At 44.1% G+C, this 19,223-nt stretch overlaps 1 protein-coding gene across 4 annotated transcripts in view; it reads left to right on the plus strand.

Annotated features, from left to right (window-relative positions):
- Nucleotides 1-19,223, plus strand: part of SCEL (sciellin) — a 118,559-nt gene that overhangs the window by 75,907 nt on the left and 23,429 nt on the right. For all 4 annotated transcript variants that reach the window (XM_063952984.1, XM_063952986.1, XM_063952985.1 and 1 more), the window contains 3 exons: nucleotides 9,076-9,126; nucleotides 14,851-15,492; nucleotides 15,668-15,691. In XM_063952984.1, coding sequence (XP_063809054.1) covers nucleotides 9,076-9,126; nucleotides 14,851-15,492; nucleotides 15,668-15,691 — 717 coding nt within the window. The remainder of the gene's footprint in view (nucleotides 1-9,075; nucleotides 9,127-14,850; nucleotides 15,493-15,667; nucleotides 15,692-19,223) is intronic.

Here is a 19,223-nt window from a genome sequence, read left to right on the forward strand (position 1 = left end):
AAGCCGGGGCTGAGACCCTATCATTTGGACCTAGTAATTTGCAAGCCGGCTTAACCCGGGTTCTTTCTCTTTGTGAAAGAGTCCACCCAGGCCAAAATTGCTGGGGCTTCAGTCCTGGTCACGTACAGGGTCACAGCCCTGGCAATTTTGACCCGGAGTACCCTTTTACATAGAGAAAGGACTCGCCTTGCTCCAGCAAATTACTGGGTTGTTTTCTCTGTCTGAAAGGAGTATTAGTCATGATGGCGTTATTTTGAGCCAAATGCAGGGTTGAACATCAACCATCAGTGGGCAACAACCATCAATGGCTAATTGTTGAGGGTCAATAGGTTTGCCAGATACAATGGTTCTCCGCCATTGATGGCGTAAAGCCCAGCAATTTTTTTTCCTTCCCCTGGCTCCTCTAGTACACTGAGCCTAGACCCCACCCCATCCCTTGGTGCGTCCAGTAAAGCCCTGCCACATCTCTGATTAACCTGGTGAGTAATAGAGCAGGGATCGCCATTGGTGGGTGGAAAACATTGATGGCTCCATACAAATGGTTTCATACCATCAATGTTAAACATCAATGGCAAACCCACCGAGGGCCATCCCTAGCCAAATGTAGTAGCCTGCGAATTGTGGTAAGTGTGATTTTGCCATGGCATTTAAAACAGCAATTTCATTAAAGACAAAAAACACTGGTTTTGCTGTTAAAGGAATTGTCGCTTTAAAACGCATGTATGAGTCAATGAAATCTTTGCAATTGGCATCTCACAAGCAGTTACATTTGGCCCTATGTGTGAAAACTAAATTTTTCTTATTTCGGGTTTTCAAGAATATGCATCAGGATTTTTGCCTAAGCATTTTCCTTGTGACAGGAATGGCATTCTTCTCATGCCTTATATTTCTTAACATCATTACATATTTTCCATCAAGAACACTAGCATTTTGTACTGACCTACAAAATCTGCTTCGGTGCGCCATGTAATAAGAACACGAGTGGGTGAACACGACACTTTTTTAAGAGCTATAACTTTCTAAACAGTTTAACTTAAAATGTTTTATTAATTTGTTATCACTTTGAAATAAGTGAGTTTAAATATTTAACATTACATGTGTTACAGTATTGGCCTGTGGTAAGAGCAGCATTAATTGATTTGCACATCTCAAAGGGATAGTGAATTACTCTAATTGAGCATTGTAATGTTAGGATTCCCAACATACACTCTGAGAGAAAGGAAGATTAAATTAATGCAAATATATTACATAATTACAGGCAAAGGCATAGCCACAACTCTCTGGGCCCCATAGCAACATTTTAATTGGGCCCCAATCATAATACTTCTAGTGAGACACCTCTTTCCATAGTAGTTCTTAATTTTATGGCACATAGTAGTGCTCTAGATCACATTGTACCACACTGTGCCCCCAGGGGATATTATGCCACATTGTAGTACCCCTAGTGCACATTTTGCCACATTGCAATGCCATCAGTTCACATTATACCACCCATTTCACCTAGTTGCTATTATGCACCATTATAGTGCCCTAATTCATGTCAGATTAGTGCCCCAAGTTTATTTTATTTCCCTTTCTATTGCATTCAGTTTATATTATGCTATATTACTGTGCGCCCAGTACATTGTACCATCCACTACACTGACCGCTCTTACCATTAAATCATAAACTACGCACACCACTTGCTAAAAATGGAATGTCACTCTATTAGGCAACTTTATCCTACATAGAAGTCTGGTAAGATATTATATCCCATTGACCTCTTATTTTATTTCACTTATTTGATGATCACTGATGCTTCAAGTGCTCCATACTTATTGGCAGCTTTTGATCTAACACAACAACTGCATGTTGGCAGGGCCGTACTTATGCAGAAATTATACTTTGAAGATATTCTTAACTTTACCACACTGGCATTGCCCTCCAGATCACCCCACAAAGGCTGTATACAAGGAAAAGAATACTGTCCGAGAACACCGGGCACACTGGTTAGCCCAGCTGTGCTTGTAATTGAAATGTGAGAGAGAGAGAGAGAGAGAGAGAGAGAGAGAGAGAGATATTATATCAGTATATAGCTTTACTGAGAAAAATGGGCAAAGACTGCCATCTACATAAGCATCCAACTTTTCAGGCCTGGCAACAAGCCAGATCCAATTGTTTAGTGGACAATTCTAGTGACCTGGTATAAAACTATATGACCTAGGTACTGGGCAGACTGGCCCTATTAGCACTACAGCTACAGTACATCCATGACCATAGGGGTCTTATAGCACAGATGGCCATGTCTTTATGTCACAGAGCCATCACATACTGACTTTTTACACTCTGAAGAAGTCTGAAATTTACATATGCACAAAATGATATATTGGTCATCTTAAAGTCACAATTCTAGTAACACACCGACTTCCTCATTGTACTGTAATGCAGAATACAGATATCCCCTGTCCTTTATTACTACAAATACATTCATGAATATTTCTATTTAAATACATGGAAGTTTCTCGGACTTCCGGTTCCGGCTTCATGGAGACCTGAGCTCCGTTTTGAGCTCCGTCCCCCGCTCCTCAAAAAATACATTTTACTAGGCTTTCCAAGCCTCGTTTGGCGCCCGGAGTCCTCCCACAGTGACCCTACACCTCTGCAGTCAATATGGACCGCTTCCTAACCTCGCCGACGCCGCAACCCCAAACGGACCAGCAGCAGCCGCAGCCTCCACGCCAGGAGAAGCGGCGGGCCGCAGGGACCATGCAGGCAGATTCGGCAGCAGAGAGTGCACCTCCCCTGCACAAGAAAACCGCGGCCGAAGGACCTGGGGGACACGTAAGTGCGGGCTGCGATGCCCCTGTGACCTACTCAGAGGTGGTGGCAGCCATTACAGCTACTATGACCCCACTCCTAACCAAAGCAGTGGCTGATATTACTAGCCAGCTACAACACTTAACCCACAGGGTTTCCAGCGCAGAGCAACAAATCAGCGTGGCCTCCCATGATATAGGAGACTTGCAGCACACCGTGAAACGTCTCACTAATGACTCTTACCAGCTGTGGAACAAGATAGACGATATTGAAAACAGATCGCGTCGGAATAATATTAGGCTGGTCGGCCTCCCTGAATCAATCAAGGGGCCCGCTTTGGCCCATTTTGTCCGCAACACTCTACCCTCGCTTTTAGGCATAGAGGCGGTTTGCCAAGACATGGTAATAGAGAGGGTTCATAGGGTGGGCCCGACTCCGACCCCTAACAGGCCGAGACCCCGAGTTACCCTGTTTCGCTGCTTAAATTATCTACACAAAATGGAGATTTGGTCAGCCTCGCGCAAAGCTAAATCCCTAGCATGGGAAGGTCATAAGCTTCATATCTTTCAAGACTACTCCGCTGAACTATCACGGGCCAGGAAATCCTTTTCACCTGTTTGCTCCCAATTAGTCGCTGAAGGGCGCAAATTTGGCCTGTTATATCCTGCCAGGCTTCGCATCTATGATGGGTCTTCTTTCAAGGACTTCTCCACCCCGCCTGACGCTTTGGCTTACCTCCAGGAGCTGTCCCAGGCCAAGGATGCAGACATCTCTGATCCAGCTAAATGAAGAACTATGCTACTTGTTCAAAATTGCCTCATTTTAGTTCTTTCTGCTTTACATGACTTCATGTCTGTACACTGAGCTCAGAATTTATACCATTATGTCTTTTTTCTCCATACTTAGTGGCTCATATTCTCATATTCTCTATATAACATGTTATCTCAATGTTCTTAGGTGTAACTCGCTGTCGGGACCTACGGGCCCCAGTTAAACAGTTTCACGTTAGTATCTTGTAGCACTTTGAGGTGCGGGGACGGACACGCCCCCCTCCGTGCTGGATGAGTGTTCTTTTTGACATATTACTCTATGTGCTATTGATTGGAAGTCTGGCAACAAATGCTAGCGTTTGTTTGCCTCTTTTCATTCATATTCCCTATCTCCCCTCCCGTACCCCCCTCCCCTCCCTCACTGTCTGGTACCCCACCTCATCTCATGAGGGCGCTGTCCTACCCTATACAAACTGGCCAGAATGTATGACACCCTCTGACATTGTTATACTAAAAGTTCCCCCTTTTGTCTTCTCAGGGTTTAAGATGTTGTTTCTTTTTCTCCCGGTTTCCTGCAGGGATGCCTAGTCTATGCTACGCAACCTGGAACGTTGGGGGAATTAACTCTCCAGCGAAACGCAGGAAAATTCTGATTTTCTTACAGAAATCTGGCGTGGACGTGGCATTCCTCCAGGAAACTCACCTGACTCCCTCTGAATCTGCGAAACTAGGAATGCTGGGTTGGTCTGTATTGGCGTCTTCTTCCTACGGATCCAAGGCAAGAGGAGTGGTCATCCTGGTAAAACGCAATCTGGCTCATGAGGTACACCGCATTGTTACTGATGATACAGGTAGATATGTGGTGGTCACGGTAGATATCCTGGGCAAGAGGCTCACGCTGGCTAATGTATATATTCCCCCTCCCTACTCTAAGTCATACTTCCAGAGTTTGATTGCCCTCCTGACCCCCTTTATGGGAGACAATTTGATTATTGGTGGAGATTTTAATCTAATCTCTTCCTCCCTATTAGACAGATCAAACACCCGAGGGACCCCCCCTCCACTCCCAAAGGTAGGCATCCCCCTTCTGACCTCCACCCTACAGGTTATTGACCTATGGAGAGCCCTATACCCAACAGAAAGGGAGTACACTTGTCTCTCAGCGGCGCACGGCTCTCTCTCTCGCATCGACTACTTCTTCATCTCTCACGCTCTTTTTCCTCAGGTCACAGACTGCTCTATTGCCCCCATCTCACTGTCAGACCATGCTATGATATCATTGACTATCCACTTCCCAGACGATAAAGACACGACTAGGCTATGGAAATTCCCAACTAGACTCTGCCATTCTGATACTTTCAAGTCCTTCTTGGAGGCTGCTTGGGACGACTATTACACTACCAATTCTGAACACCTCCAGACGAATCCCTTTCTGTTCTGGATGGCAGCGAAAGCAGTACTCAGAGGGGCGATTATGTCCTTTACCGCAGCCTCCAATAAGAATTTCTCAAAGCAGTATTTGGAACTCCAGAACGCTCTCACCTCAGCATATCAGACATACAAACGAGCTCCTTCACCAGCTACTAAACAAGCATATCTACTTACTAAAACCCACTTTGATGAACACATTTCCGAAATGGGAAATAAATACCTTTTTTCTGTCCACTACAAGTTCCACAAATTTGGGAACAAGTCTGGCCGCTTACTCTCTAACCTACTACGTGGCTCATTTTCACCTGCAGTGGTTCACCCTCTCCGCACGCAGCAAGGCACACTGACTTCCACAAATAAGCAGATTGCACACATTATGCAGTCTTACTTTTCCCAACTATATTCATCCACCCTCACAAACACCCCACAACCACCTTCGCCTGCTTCACACCCCCTGACAGCTTGCTCTCAACCGTCACATCCTCCCCCCACTCCCATAGCTAACTCGCTCAACCCCCCATCCTTTTGGGAAGCATTACCTTACCCTGCTATTACAGATGATATGACAGCTCAACTTCTATCCCCGATCACCATCACTGAAGTCCGATCAGCGATCAAACAATTAAAACCCAATAAGGCCCCTGGTCCTGACGGCTACAGTGGAGAGTTCTACAAACTCCTCTCACTCAAAGTCGACTTCATTCTGGTAGACATTTTCAACTCATTATTATCAGCTAAGACTCCCCCACCGCACTTTAATTCGGCACTCCTCAAATTGCTCCCTAAACCAGGCAGAGATCTATCCCATCCAGGCTCATATCGACCAATATCTTTGCTAAACCTAGATTACAAGCTGTTCGCCAAGATATTGGCCGACCGTCTGAAACCTATACTCCCCCACATCGTTCACCCCGATCAGACAGGCTTTATCGCAGGCAGACACTCAGTGGTCAATGTGAGAAGGGTAATAGCAGCCCTACATGCCTGTCATGGTGACGTGACCACAGCAGGACACGCCATCATATCCTTGGACGCAGAAAAGGCCTTCGACCTTGTCGAATGGCCACACCTCTACGCAACCCTAGCACGATTTAAGATCCCAGATGCGTTCATTGAAGCTATTCGTACACTGTATACATCCCCGGCCACTCAAATTTCCTGTAACGGTTTCCTTTCCAACCCCTTTTATATAGAAAAAGGCACTAGGCAAGGATGTCCTCTCTCCCCACTCCTCTTTGCCATTGCTCTTGAACCTCTAGCATTAGCTCTTAGGCTCTCCCCTTCCTTTAATGGCATCTCTGTCGGCAATAACGAGCTTAAAGTCGCCTTGTTCGCCGACGACATGTTATTATTTGTCTCGAACCCTCTCACATCAGTCCCGGAAATCCTGCGTTTGATTTCAGACTTTGGTGAAACGGCGGGCTATAAAATCAATGTCACAAAATCAGAATTACTTCCTATACACGTTTCCCCTGCCATACTAGCCTCTCTCACCGAAGCATCGCCCTTCACGATCACCCAGTCACATTTCAAATATCTAGGGGTAAATATCACACGAGATATCTCACGGATCTACGAGATAAACTACACACCGGCCATTAAAGCCGTGCTTTCTAAACTAGAAGGCTGGGCTACCTTACCGCTCTCATTGCTAGGGAGGATTGCAGTCCTTAAATCTGTAATATTTCCAAAAATTTTGTATATTATGCAATCTCTCCCATTTAGCCTTAGAGAAACGGATGGCGAAATATTACGCAAAGCTATGACCCGATTTATATGGAATGGGAAGAAACCAAAAGTGGCCTTTGCAAAACTAATAATGGACAAATCAATGGGTGGACTGGGGGTCCCAGACTTTCTTTCTTACTCTCTTACAATTTTTCTCAGATATGCAGCTGACTGGCTGTTGGGAAAAAGCACGTATACTGACTTGGCCCTAGATACTGACGCCTTCCAACCGTACTCGCCATGCGCCCTCCTACACACCAAAAAAGCCGACATACCCTCATCAATCCTGCAACACCCTCTATTCCGAGACACGTATTTAAGCTGGGTGAAAATACATAAGAAACTCAAAGCTGATCACACTGTCTCCTCTTATATATCCCTTTGGGGAAATCCTTCCTTTCCTCCTTCCCTTAACAATGCTCTTTTTGTTCGATGGCGGGAGAGGGGGCTGTGCTCCGCTTCACAGGTCTTTGACCCGGGTGGTCATATTGCTCAATTTGCAACACTGAGAGACAGGTACTCTATTCCGTCCTCCCATTTCTATATGTACCTACAAGTGAGACATTATCTGCATTCACTACGCCTAGACTCTACCCTCTCATCTCCCCCTTCCCCACTAGCAAAGATTCTAAAGCACTGGGAATCCCATCCCTATAAACTAAAGCAAATTTACTCAATCATTGTTAATATCCCTTCCATGTCATATATTCCCAGACTGGTTACCTCCTGGCAAACAGACATTCCAAGTATGACCTCCTATGACCTCCTTGTAGACCACCACCAACGGACCATGTCAATTCTTAGCTCTGCGTACTTACAAGAGGTTCACATAAAATCCATCCACAAAGCATACCTACCTCCTTATGAACAGATACCCACCGACCCTGCAATCCCCAATAGATGCCCTAAATGCAAAGGAGCTAGAGCCTCTTTCTACCACTGCCTCTGGAGCTGTACTAGGATCCAACGCTTCTGGAATAAAATATTTATGTTCATAAACACTAATTTCCACACGACCTTAAGACCCGATCCGCTGGCTTGTCTCTGCATAAATTTCTCTATATGGAGATCGAGGAAAGAGATTAGCCTACTTTTCCCTATGCTGACCATGCTATTCACCATAGCCAAAAAAGCAATTCTAAAGCACTGGGTTGTCAGATCGACCCCCTCCTTAGCCGAAGTTCTGAAAACTATGTTACAATATCTGTATTTCGACCGAAGGTCCACTCTCCTTACAGGCCCCTCAGGCCTTGCCGGGTTTAACAAAAAATGGGGCCCTTATATGGATACTTTAGACCAGACCACCCAGTCCACAATAAATGCAGCTTTTGAAAACTCTCAGTGGAAAATGTCCAGATAACCTGGCCTTCTTCTTCTCCTTTTCCTATTTCCCTCTTTATTTTCTCACCAATCTGATAGATTTCTGTCTCTCTCTGTATACTATACATTCCCAACCTATCACCTTAATTAACAATATAATATTATACCAGCTCAGCTACAATAACTTGATTAAGATCTAGGCTAAATGATGTATGGTTATTTATGCATGACCCTACCCTAATATGGTGTTACTGTCTTAAATGGGTGGACAGCCCCCCCCCCCCCCCCCCTGACCTTTCATCCCCCCCCCCCCCCACACCCCTAACTGTATTTCCATATTCTCATACTGCATATTGTCGTTTGACTTGATATTCTTGTAATATTCCATTTTTTCAAGCGATCCTTTTGTTCTAGGGATTGTCACATTATGCTTAAGATGTTGATGTTTTATTGTCAAACGACTGTTTCATATAATTGGAAAACCTCAATAAAAATCAGTTTGATAAAAAAAAAAATACATGGAAGTTTCTAACTAAATTTAACAAAAGAGTACGTAATCCAGACAGAAGATTCATTCCAGATACTGTAATGAATCATTACAAATGATTACACCGTAGCTAACTGAAAAAGTGTATGATAATCTATGGTACTACATTATTTCCCTATATATTGTTTTGGTGACCAATTGTCCAATATGTATTTTAAAACTAAGTAATACTTTAATATAATCTAAAATAATAGTTGGTTTTTGTGTACTATAATATTGCATATATTTCATTTAAACATTGTTACTATGGGAATGGGAGATTGAAACTTCTCTCATTAATAAAAAGAAGTAAAATAGAAACATTTACAATTAAGTTCTACTATAGTAGACGGGTATACTGTAGATTGCTTGCAAGAGATTAATGTTTTATGGCAGTTTAGTTATTTTAAAGTGATAACACTTTATTGGCTGTCCCTATGTTTTCTGAATACTTTGTTTTAATATTTTACATAATCATGCTTCATTTTTTTTGGCATATTTAAGAAGTCAAAACCTGGATGATCTTATTGCCATATCAGGAGATGGAAACAGAGGGTATGAATTTAATCTCTTCCTATTGTACATACTATTTTTACATAACCCTTTGAATTAAACCTCTTTAAATTCTGAAATATACAAATAAAGGTATTAATCTGGATATTTGCTAATTTACCAATGATATTACATTCAAGCTTTCAGAGTATTCTCTTGTTTCTCATTCTGATTTACTAATTTGCTTACTCATTCACATATATGTCTTGTTAATAAACTTTAGTAGGCCAGTAATTTTAGGTGAACAAAACGTTAAGCATCAAACTAATTGTAAAATAAATAAAGTACGTTTTTTAGACTTGGAATAATATCCCCACCAACATATCAAAAGTCTAGAAAAATCTAAGTATGGGAAAGATGCCATATTGGCCACCATCTTGGATTTACTCTTGAAATCTATAAAATGCATTTATTGTTAGCTCTAAACGATATGCTGTCATACTTTTCAGCATCAGGGCACAATTTGTACACAAGCACAGTGTATGTACACCTCCAAAAGATGCAACAGCGTAAGAAGTCTCACCCGATCGTGTACAGCATGTTCCAAAAAGGTCTACATGTTGTTCATCGTAGTAACAAGTATTGGGCAGATCTTTCTAGTGATCTTATCATTGAACAGGCACTGATGAGAAGCATCAAATGTACAGGAGGGATAACTAGAGGGAGTGGAATGACAGAAGCACAGCGACAAGTATGGGTTCAATCCATGATTCCATGCACATAGGTCAACAATGCCACACAAGAGTTTACTACTGTCATGTATAATACAAGTGAACAATACAAAGAAGCTTCATACACCAAGCAGACAAGAGACTGCTTATACATCAGGAAAATCTTGACATTTCTATTGGATCGAAACCCATTCACCACTGATGAACCTTTGCGCAGTTTGACATCAGGAGTGGTTGCGCATGGTAATGTCAATGTTGACAAAGCAAAAGAAGCTGGCGATCTAATTCTCCAGTCCATGCATGGTCAGAACATTTGGAACTATTAATTCAAATGAAATTTACAGGCTGTTACAATGGGATTGAAAAATATTACAGTAGGTCAAGATGTCGTCAATATTGACTCACAATTGCTATTCCAAAGACCTGCTTTTTTTTATGAACAACAGGACATAGATAAGAGGGGCATATTCAGGTATGAACTTTGTAGCTATCCAGCATCGCTGATTGCCGATTCATTCCTCCCGAGAAAAACAAATAAATCGGCTCTGGCCAATGCCATGTGGGTCAAGGTGGAGAAATATCAGATAGCTGTAGCAGAAACACCACTTTCTGATCCTCTCTATGTAATCAATGGAGGTGCTTTACTGCATCGATTATCATGGTCGGTTGGTATGCAGTTCTCAGACATCTGAAATAGCTATACAAACTACGTTCTTACAAGGTATGGTAAATCGGTTGTGATTGTGTTTGATGGATATTTGGATGGTCCTTCCATTAAGGACGCCACACACATTAGAAGAAGAGAAGATAAAAGCTCCCCTAACATTTTATTTTCTATGGACATGAAACTGACATTGAAGAAGGATATTTTTCTGTCAAACAAAATGAATAAGCAGAGTTTTTTGATTATGCTTAGTGAAAGCTTTGAAAGTGTTGGATGTCAGACAATACATGCACGTGGGGATGCAGACCTTCTGATCACCCAGACAGCAGTTGGTGCATCTGAACAAAGAGATGTTGTTGTCATTGCAGACGATATTGATGTCCTGATACTCCTGTGTTTCTATATCAAAATGGAGAATAAAAAAGTAATATTCAAACCAGAACAAAAGCATGGTGCAACCAACATCTGACAATGAAACATTCAAACTACAAAGTCGTCATTGGGATTGCTTTTTATTCATGCCATTTTGGGGTGTGACACCATGTCACTGTTGTTTGGGATTGGCAAAGGTCTAACAAAGATCATGAAAAATACATCATTTATGGAGTATGCTGAAGTATTCAACAATGCAAAAAGTCTGAAAGAAAACATAATTACTGCCGGGGAAAATGCTATTGGTGCCATCTATGAAGGAAAGACATCTGATACCTTGGATGAACTATGATACAGATGTTTCAGTACAAAGGTGGCTAACAAAAATATGGTTCAAGCTGTTCAAGCACAGTCACTTCCACCAACTTCAGCTGCTGCTAAATTCCATAACTTACGAGTCTACTACCAAGTTCAGGGTTGGAAAGGTAATACATCTCTTCTACCTGAGGATTTGGGTTGGCAATTACAGGGGGGTCAACTCCTACCAGTACTCACTGACCTTCAACCAGCACCACCAGTTCTGCTCGATATGATAAGATGTCAATGCAAGACAGATTGTAGTACTTCAAGGTGCTCATGCAGAAAACATGGTTTGGACTGTTCATCTGCTTGCAGTGGATATCACGGTATACTCTGCAGTAACTCCAATATAGAAGAAGTATACGACGATGGTGTTTCTGATGGAGAGTGATATATGTTGGAAATGACAGTAGTGTTTCACTTGTGTTAGTAGTTTTTTCAAAGAGTGTACAGTAATGTAAATTATTTTGTACAAGTTTAACAAAGTTTTTTTAAACACTTATATCGTATCATTATAATGTTCATAACTTGACTACCTTTATTATTAACATTTTGTATTAAACGGAACATGATAGAACCAAAATTAAATTATGTCTTTATATGATTCCTGTTTCAAAAAACTTTTGAATTGGTATATATTTGGAGTTAATCGGAGCAATAAATTAATTTTATAGATTTCAAGAGTAAATCCAAGATGGCGGCCAATATGGCGTCTTTCCCATACTTAGATATTTCTAGACTTTTGGTATGTTGCTGGGGATATTATTCCAAGTCTAAAAAACCTTACTTTATTTCTTTTACAATTAGTTTGATGTTTTCAACGAAATTGACTAGACTATAGTATCAGAATATACCTTTGAACAAGTCTCCATTGCTGTCTTTAGAAAGCACAAAAGCTGTGTGTACAGAAGCTGTATTGTAGTGCAATTAAGTGGTATAACTATGAGCCTACAGGGTCATCTTAATATACAGGCACACTGGGCAGCTGTGCAGGGCCCCACAATTCTATGAGCCTTCAAACAGGGGCATCCTGGAACCAACAGCATTTGCCCTCCCCATGGGGTTGGACCTCCTTTGCTTCTTGAGAGGCAGATAAAGAATGCTATCCAGTCACTCTGATTGTGAATTACACACAATCAGCATGCAGTATTCTCTACCTACCTTCCAGCCTGAAGCCAGACAGTGAATGACTGTCAGCATGAAGATTGCTGGATGGCTGGAGCTGTCTATCAATCAGAGTGCTGACAGCCATTTTCTGTATGGAAGCACATGGAGAGAGGTTGCGGCAGCCCTGGAGAGATAAGTTATATTTATTGAATGTGTGGGTAGCTTGCCCAGGGCCTACAATGCTGTTAAGGTGACCATGTGACCCTACTAACCTTTCCAGAAATTTGCAGTAATACACAGAGGATTAAAATGGGGTCCGATTACACTATGCTAATGCACAAGGATTTATGAGATACTTAAAACACTGAACCTGTGAAGTTAACAGCTGCTACTCCTCTATGTTGCTAATGGGCTGGGAGCATGGCGCAGTACTTTGATCTCTCAGTCAAGCATCACAGTCCCAGGCTTGGAGGAGCAGAAGGTGCCACATCCCCTGTTTCAAGCAGGGGAAAGAGGCAGTACCGAAAGAGGGGATATCTCCAGGGAGGGTGACAAATCTACAATAGTATGTTATCTCAGTGGTACTGTTCAAGGTAACAACATAGAAATAATTTTATGATGCTTATACTTTTTCAGATATTTTTTTGCTACTTCAACTTTAAAATCAGCTATTTTCCCCAGTAAAAATAATGGGGGATGGAGTGTGTAGAGAGGTACATAATGACAAGATGGGACATAATCACTGCAGAGTACAGCCCTCACCGTTTTCTTCTTTCTAAATTTTAGGAACCTTTTATATATTGTTACTGTGGACAGTCTTACTGCTGTATATAAATAACAGCTGAGTCCTTGGTGAAATGTAAATAATTAACATGCATCAGAAAACAATTGAAGTATGAATTTGTATAACTCATTTTAGCTGTGTTAGCAATTGACGCTACATGTATATTCTGAATGTGGTTATCTGTTATAGTGCACAATTAGTGTCATTCAAAGCCAATAAATGTGCTTTGTCATACTGTAGAACAACTGAGATTAGGCATGGGAGAGCTGAACAGTCATTGTTACCAAACCTGCAACACAGCTGAATATCTACGTACACTGCTACTGTGGCCTGCCCGTTCCCAAAGCTCAGTGTATGGGAGAAAATAAATCATTCTTAGATACTCCTTTTCTAACTGAATCTCCTTTATTACAATTCCATTCAAATAAATGTAAAAATGAAATACATGATTAAAAAAGGTGTAGTATGCGATGCCGGCGGTCGGGCTCCTGGCGGCCAGCATACCAGCGCCGGAATCCCGACAGCCGACATACCGACAGCTGGGCGAGCGCAAATGAGCCCCTTGCGGGCTCGCCGTGCTCGCCGCGCTGCAGGCTACGCGCGCCAAGCTATCTATTCTCCCTCCAGGGGGGTCGTGGACCCCCAAGAGGGAGAAAATCTGTCGGTATGCCGACGGTCGGGATTCCGGCGCCGGTATGGTGGTCATCGGGAGCCCGGCTGCCGGCAACGCGAAGACCACCCGATTAAAAGTGGTTAAAGTTATTCATGAATGCTTGCTGCAGCTGCATGGATTTGTTCTACTGAGAACTGTTCCAAAATATCTGTATGCTATGTAGCGAAACCGATAGATCTAAAACTTTTGGCCTTAGGAATTAAAAAACTGAACCTTAAACTCTGTACTTTATAATCTCTGCTAAACAATGAATGACCTCTTCCACTCCTAAGCAGAACCACAATGTATACCCATGGGTTTTCTGTCATTAATATGTGCTAGGACCTGCGGTTCATTGGTTCATTCTGACTAGAGTGCTATTTCCATGTGCTTACATGGGGTTCCTATAAAAAGAAATAATAGAAGTCCATCTGCACAGACATTTTACATGGGACTGGCTGCTTAGTGTGTGCAAAGAATGGTTGGATGACCTATTTTATAGCTTGCTTTGTTTAATCATTGCTTCCAATCCACCAAATTGTTGCTATTTCCAACCTTAGGGACAGATTAAATTAGCAGCGGGGTTTCTCAGCCCTGAGCTATTCAATTAAGTGTCTAAGCCAGTGCATTTTTCCATTCCTCCCTACTGCATAGCAGTTTCCAAAAGCAATGATTGCATACAGAAGTGCACAGTAGCACACCTCTATTCTATTCCTCCTGCAGCCTATGTGATAGTGGGAGGAGATGGGGGTGAGGTATGTCTGGGCTTGATAGTAGGAAATGAGGTGCAGGGGAGAGATACTTCTGGACTGATAACTCTCCTGTACCTCATTTGGTCTCACTGTTAGTCACTGTGTTTCTCATACAGAGACTGAAGTAAGTAGCACATGGGTATATGTATTAATTGTGTATGTCTAGCTGTAATCAGTGCATGTGCAAATGGTGGTTTTCATTTGTAATGGATGCTATGGATTGCCTAAACCGGCAGACAATGCTAGAAGGAATCTGATTAAAATGTCCTCACATTATAAATACTAGATGATAATCCTAATTAAATCAGTGATCTTTGGTGTATTATATGATGACATTACAATTTTCTTTTATTTCATTTTCATAGGGCAAATAAGCCTGCAAGTAGTAACAGTAATATGACAAGTAATAGTTCTACCACAACAACTACTTACACTGATAACTCCCAGGATGCACCAAGTAGGCGTTCCACCACCACAACAACCTATAAAGGAACAAATGACTCCCAGGATGCACCAAGCAGACGTTCAAACACCACAACATACAACGTTACTGATAACTCCCAGGATGCATCTACCAGACGTTCTACCACAACAACAACCTACAACGTTACAGATAACTCCCAGGATGCACCTAACAGGCGTTCAAACACCACAACATACAACGTCACTGATCGCTCCCAGGATGCACCAAGCAGGCGATCCACCACTACAACAACCTACAATGTTACTGATCACTCCCAGGATGCACCAAGCGGGCGTTCCACCACTACAACAACCTACAATGTTACTGATCACTCCCAGGATGCACCAAGCGGGCGTTCTACCACCACAACAACTTACAACGTTAGTGGTAACTCTGAGGATGCACCTGGCAGGCGTTCCACCACTACATCCACCTACAAAGAAAACATCTCTGATACTCCAACTCGTCGCTCTGCCAAAACTTACGAGGACACCACCGAGGGACAAAACTCTCGTTCAAATGTGACCCTCACTCAAGAGACACGGTAATTTAAATATTAACATTTTATACATATATATATATATATATATATATATATATGTAGTCATACTACTATAACAGACCCAGTCACCTCTGACCATCCACATCCCCTATATGATGCCCGACCCCCAATGTTTTAAAATGAAAACTAACATTAAGTCTGTTTTTTTATATTCCAGTTACAACTCTCTTCCCTCTGTCAGGTAACGTAATTCATACTTTATCTACAACTAAATACTAGTACACAGATTCTTCATTGTAGTCATATGACTGATGAACAAACAGAATTTAAAGGTGGGTACACACTGATAGATATATCTGGCGATCAATTGATCGGCAGATATATCTATGGACGGATTGGGCAGTGTGTTGAGCATACACACTGCCCGATCCATTGGAGACTGACGTCATGAACTGGGCGGGCGTGTACACACGCCCCCCCAGTTCAGCTGTCCGTCACCGCCGGCTGCCGCAGCATGTTTACGGGCGGCCGGCCGACAGCCCGTACACACACAGCGACGCGCCAATGTATCGGTACATATATTGGCCGTCGGCTGTGCTGCGGGGCCGACGCAATATGTCTGTGAACGACAGAGTTCACAGACATATCGTAACACTGGCCGACGGACCCGCGATATATCGGCCGTTCAAGAGAACGGCCGTTATATCGGCCAGTGTGTACCCACCTTTAGTTACTCCTGCAGAACAGGCAGCAGTAAGGATCAAGGCCGGATTAAGGTCTGTGGGGGCCCCTGGGCAACAAAGTTGTGGGGCCCCCTATCAATTTTTATGCAACACAGGATGGCTGACCGCCGTCCCATCCCCCTGCTTCCCCCACCTGCATTATCTCACTTACTGGCCATTGGAGTCTGAGGTAATTGTTAGAGTGGAGCTGCTCTGGCCTCTTCTCCTGCTAGGTGAGTAATGGAGTGCAGCGTGAGGTTGTACACACTGTATAGAACGGAGGAGATCCGCCTGGACAGTGGGTGGCCTGGCGGCTGCTGAGGAAGGGTGCCGAACATCCGGAGTCCTGCTGGCGGTGCCTGTGTGTGTTTGCGTCCAGGGATGTATACCCCGCTTTGGCAGCCTCACTCTCTGTCTGCAGTAGCACCTCGGCCGGCGGCGCTGGCCGTGGCCATGTACTGGGGAAATTAGAGACACAGCAGAATCATGCTGTGCTCCAATTTCAGTGCCGGCGGCGTGCGCAACTTAGGGAGAGAGTGTGGGGGCCCCTAATGTGTGGGGGCCCCTGGACGACTGCCCCTGTCGCCCCTGCTTGGATCCGGCCATGGTAAGGCTGGTTTATGAAGGTGCAAAAATCCCTGTGACGGAGGATGCTACTTCTGATGGGAGAAGGGGCTGGAGAGTCTCATTCCTTGCTGATTGGGTACAAAGCACACTAATGGGGCTTGTATTGCACCCAGATGCAAACACAAAACTGTACCCTGTAGGATAATATATTGAAATAAGACTTAAGTAGTCACAGGACATAAAAAACAGGACATTCTTGGTTTAGTGTACGGCTGCTGACCCTTTCTACAGTGCCATCCCAGCAAAACACCCTGATCTGTCATTAGCAGGATAACTGACAGTTGGACTTAAATAGAATGCCTTTTCTATAAACTGGGTGCTTTCAAAGTGGAACGCCACATTTATATTTGCCCAGATGCCAATATAAATACAACATTAGCTGGGATGCAAGACGCATTCTGCCAGTCATCGCATGCGTTTACTAACGCCGTATACATGAATATTTTTTTCAAAGGACCGCTCTTCCGATGAGAGCTGTCCTTTTTAGTGTGGGAACTTCTGGGTTTAGGACCTGGGAGTCCGTCTGTGCATGCCGCTAGGGGTGCTGGGAGGGATCTGATTGGTTCTCTAATTTTCAGAGGTTTGTACACTTTTTTTCTGTGTTACTGCATCCCCCCATTGAAATATAACACATGAAATAAATGCAGTGTCCACTTATTCACATGATTATTTAAATCATGCTGACTCTTGCATTATTTTAGGAGAAAAATCTAAACTACTAACTGAATGCAAATAGGGGGGCATTCAATTAGCTGCTGTAATTTTCCACCACTAATTGATTCGCCAGGGGGCAATTCAGTTAGCCCCGATACCTGCCATTTATTGGGGATTATGTTTCGGGTGTCTCAGGCACACAAAACATAATCCCCGATAAACAGCCCTCAGAGACTCTATAACACATGGTTCTAGATTCTTAGGGGTATATTCAATAAGAGTTGGGTCCATTCCGACATGTAGTTGTCGGAATGGACGCGACAACCGCTATTCGACTGTCGGATTTGGCCACCCCCGGTGTCTTGTCCTGCCGCTGCGTCGGGGGGGTGGGATAGGGGAGCTGCCAGCGACTGCCATGGGAGGGATGACTGAGGCAGTGGGGGCAGCAGCGGAAGAGCAGCAGAGGATGAGACGGAGAGGAGACGGGGGAGCAGCGGCTGCAGCAGCAGAGGCTAACTGCGGCGTCCACCCGGCTCCAGCAAGCAGGACCTCGCTTGCAGGACCCGGCACCAGCAAGCGAGGCCCTGCTTGCTGGACCCAGCAAGCGAGGTCCAGCAAGCAGGACCTCGCTTGCTGGTGCCGGGTGGACGCTGCCGCTGGGTTCCTGCTCTACCCACTGACCCCCCTCCCCCCCCTTCCATCTCCTGCTCCCAGTTTACCTCATCTCAATCCGACTTTTCGGATTGAGATTGTCGGAAACAGGACTAAAACCTGTCAGGTTTGGCCCTGCTTCCGACAATGCACGCTGATCGGCGGCTGAAGCGGCCGATCAGCGTGCATTCCGACAGCATTGCGACAAGTCGGGTTTCCCGACTTGTCAGAATAAACGGGGCTCTAATGAATAGGTCGTAACCAGTGGTGGGATTCAAATAAATGAACAACCGGTTCTATGTCCTAATGACCATTTTAAGTATACCGAAAGGTAGTTTAATAATTCATGCATTTAATACTCAAATAACACCCATTATGCGTTATGGTCCTGACACCATTTTATGCCCACACACAATAATGCCACTTACATTGCTTGGGGTCTCCTGTTCGTTGCCAGGGGTTCATGCGCGTTGCTAGGGGTCTCCTGTGCGCTGCCAGGGGTTTCATGCGCGTTGCTAGGGGTCTCCTGTGCGTTGCCAGGGTATTCATGCGCGTTGCTAGGGGTCTCCTGTGCATTGTCAGGGGTTTCCTGCGTGTTGCCAGGTATCTCCTGGCCGCTGCCCCAGTAAAGTTGAGAAGGGTGGGTGCGGACTTCAGTGGTTACTGCTAGCCCCCGCAGCCCCCGCAGTAGATTGAGACTTGCTGGGGGCTGCGGAAGCGCTTCTGTACCATAGCAGTCACAGCAGTGTAAAAAAAACACCCTCTTAAAATGCCCGCCGCCGAGGAGACAGGCGCTAGAGGTCAAATGTGACCTCTAGCATCTGTCTCCTCCGTGGCGGTGGCCATTTTTTTTTATTTTTTTTTTACATTGCTATGGTACAGAAGCACTTCCACAGCCCCCAGCGTGTCTCAATCTACTGCGGGGGCAGCGGCGGGCTAGCGCTACTAGGGCAGTGGCGGGTTCCATGGGTGCTCCTCGCGGTCCATGGGTGCTCGGGCCCGGGAGCACCCACGCAATTAGCAACCGGTTCTAAGAACCATACCTAACTTTAGGTATCGGTTCTGAAGAACCGGTGCGAACCGGCTGAATCCCACCACTGGTCGTAACCCCTTTCCGAC

Source organism: Pseudophryne corroboree, chromosome 2 (assembly GCF_028390025.1).
Source record: "Pseudophryne corroboree isolate aPseCor3 chromosome 2, aPseCor3.hap2, whole genome shotgun sequence".
In the NCBI taxonomy this organism is placed as follows: Eukaryota; Metazoa; Chordata; class Amphibia; order Anura; family Myobatrachidae; genus Pseudophryne; species Pseudophryne corroboree.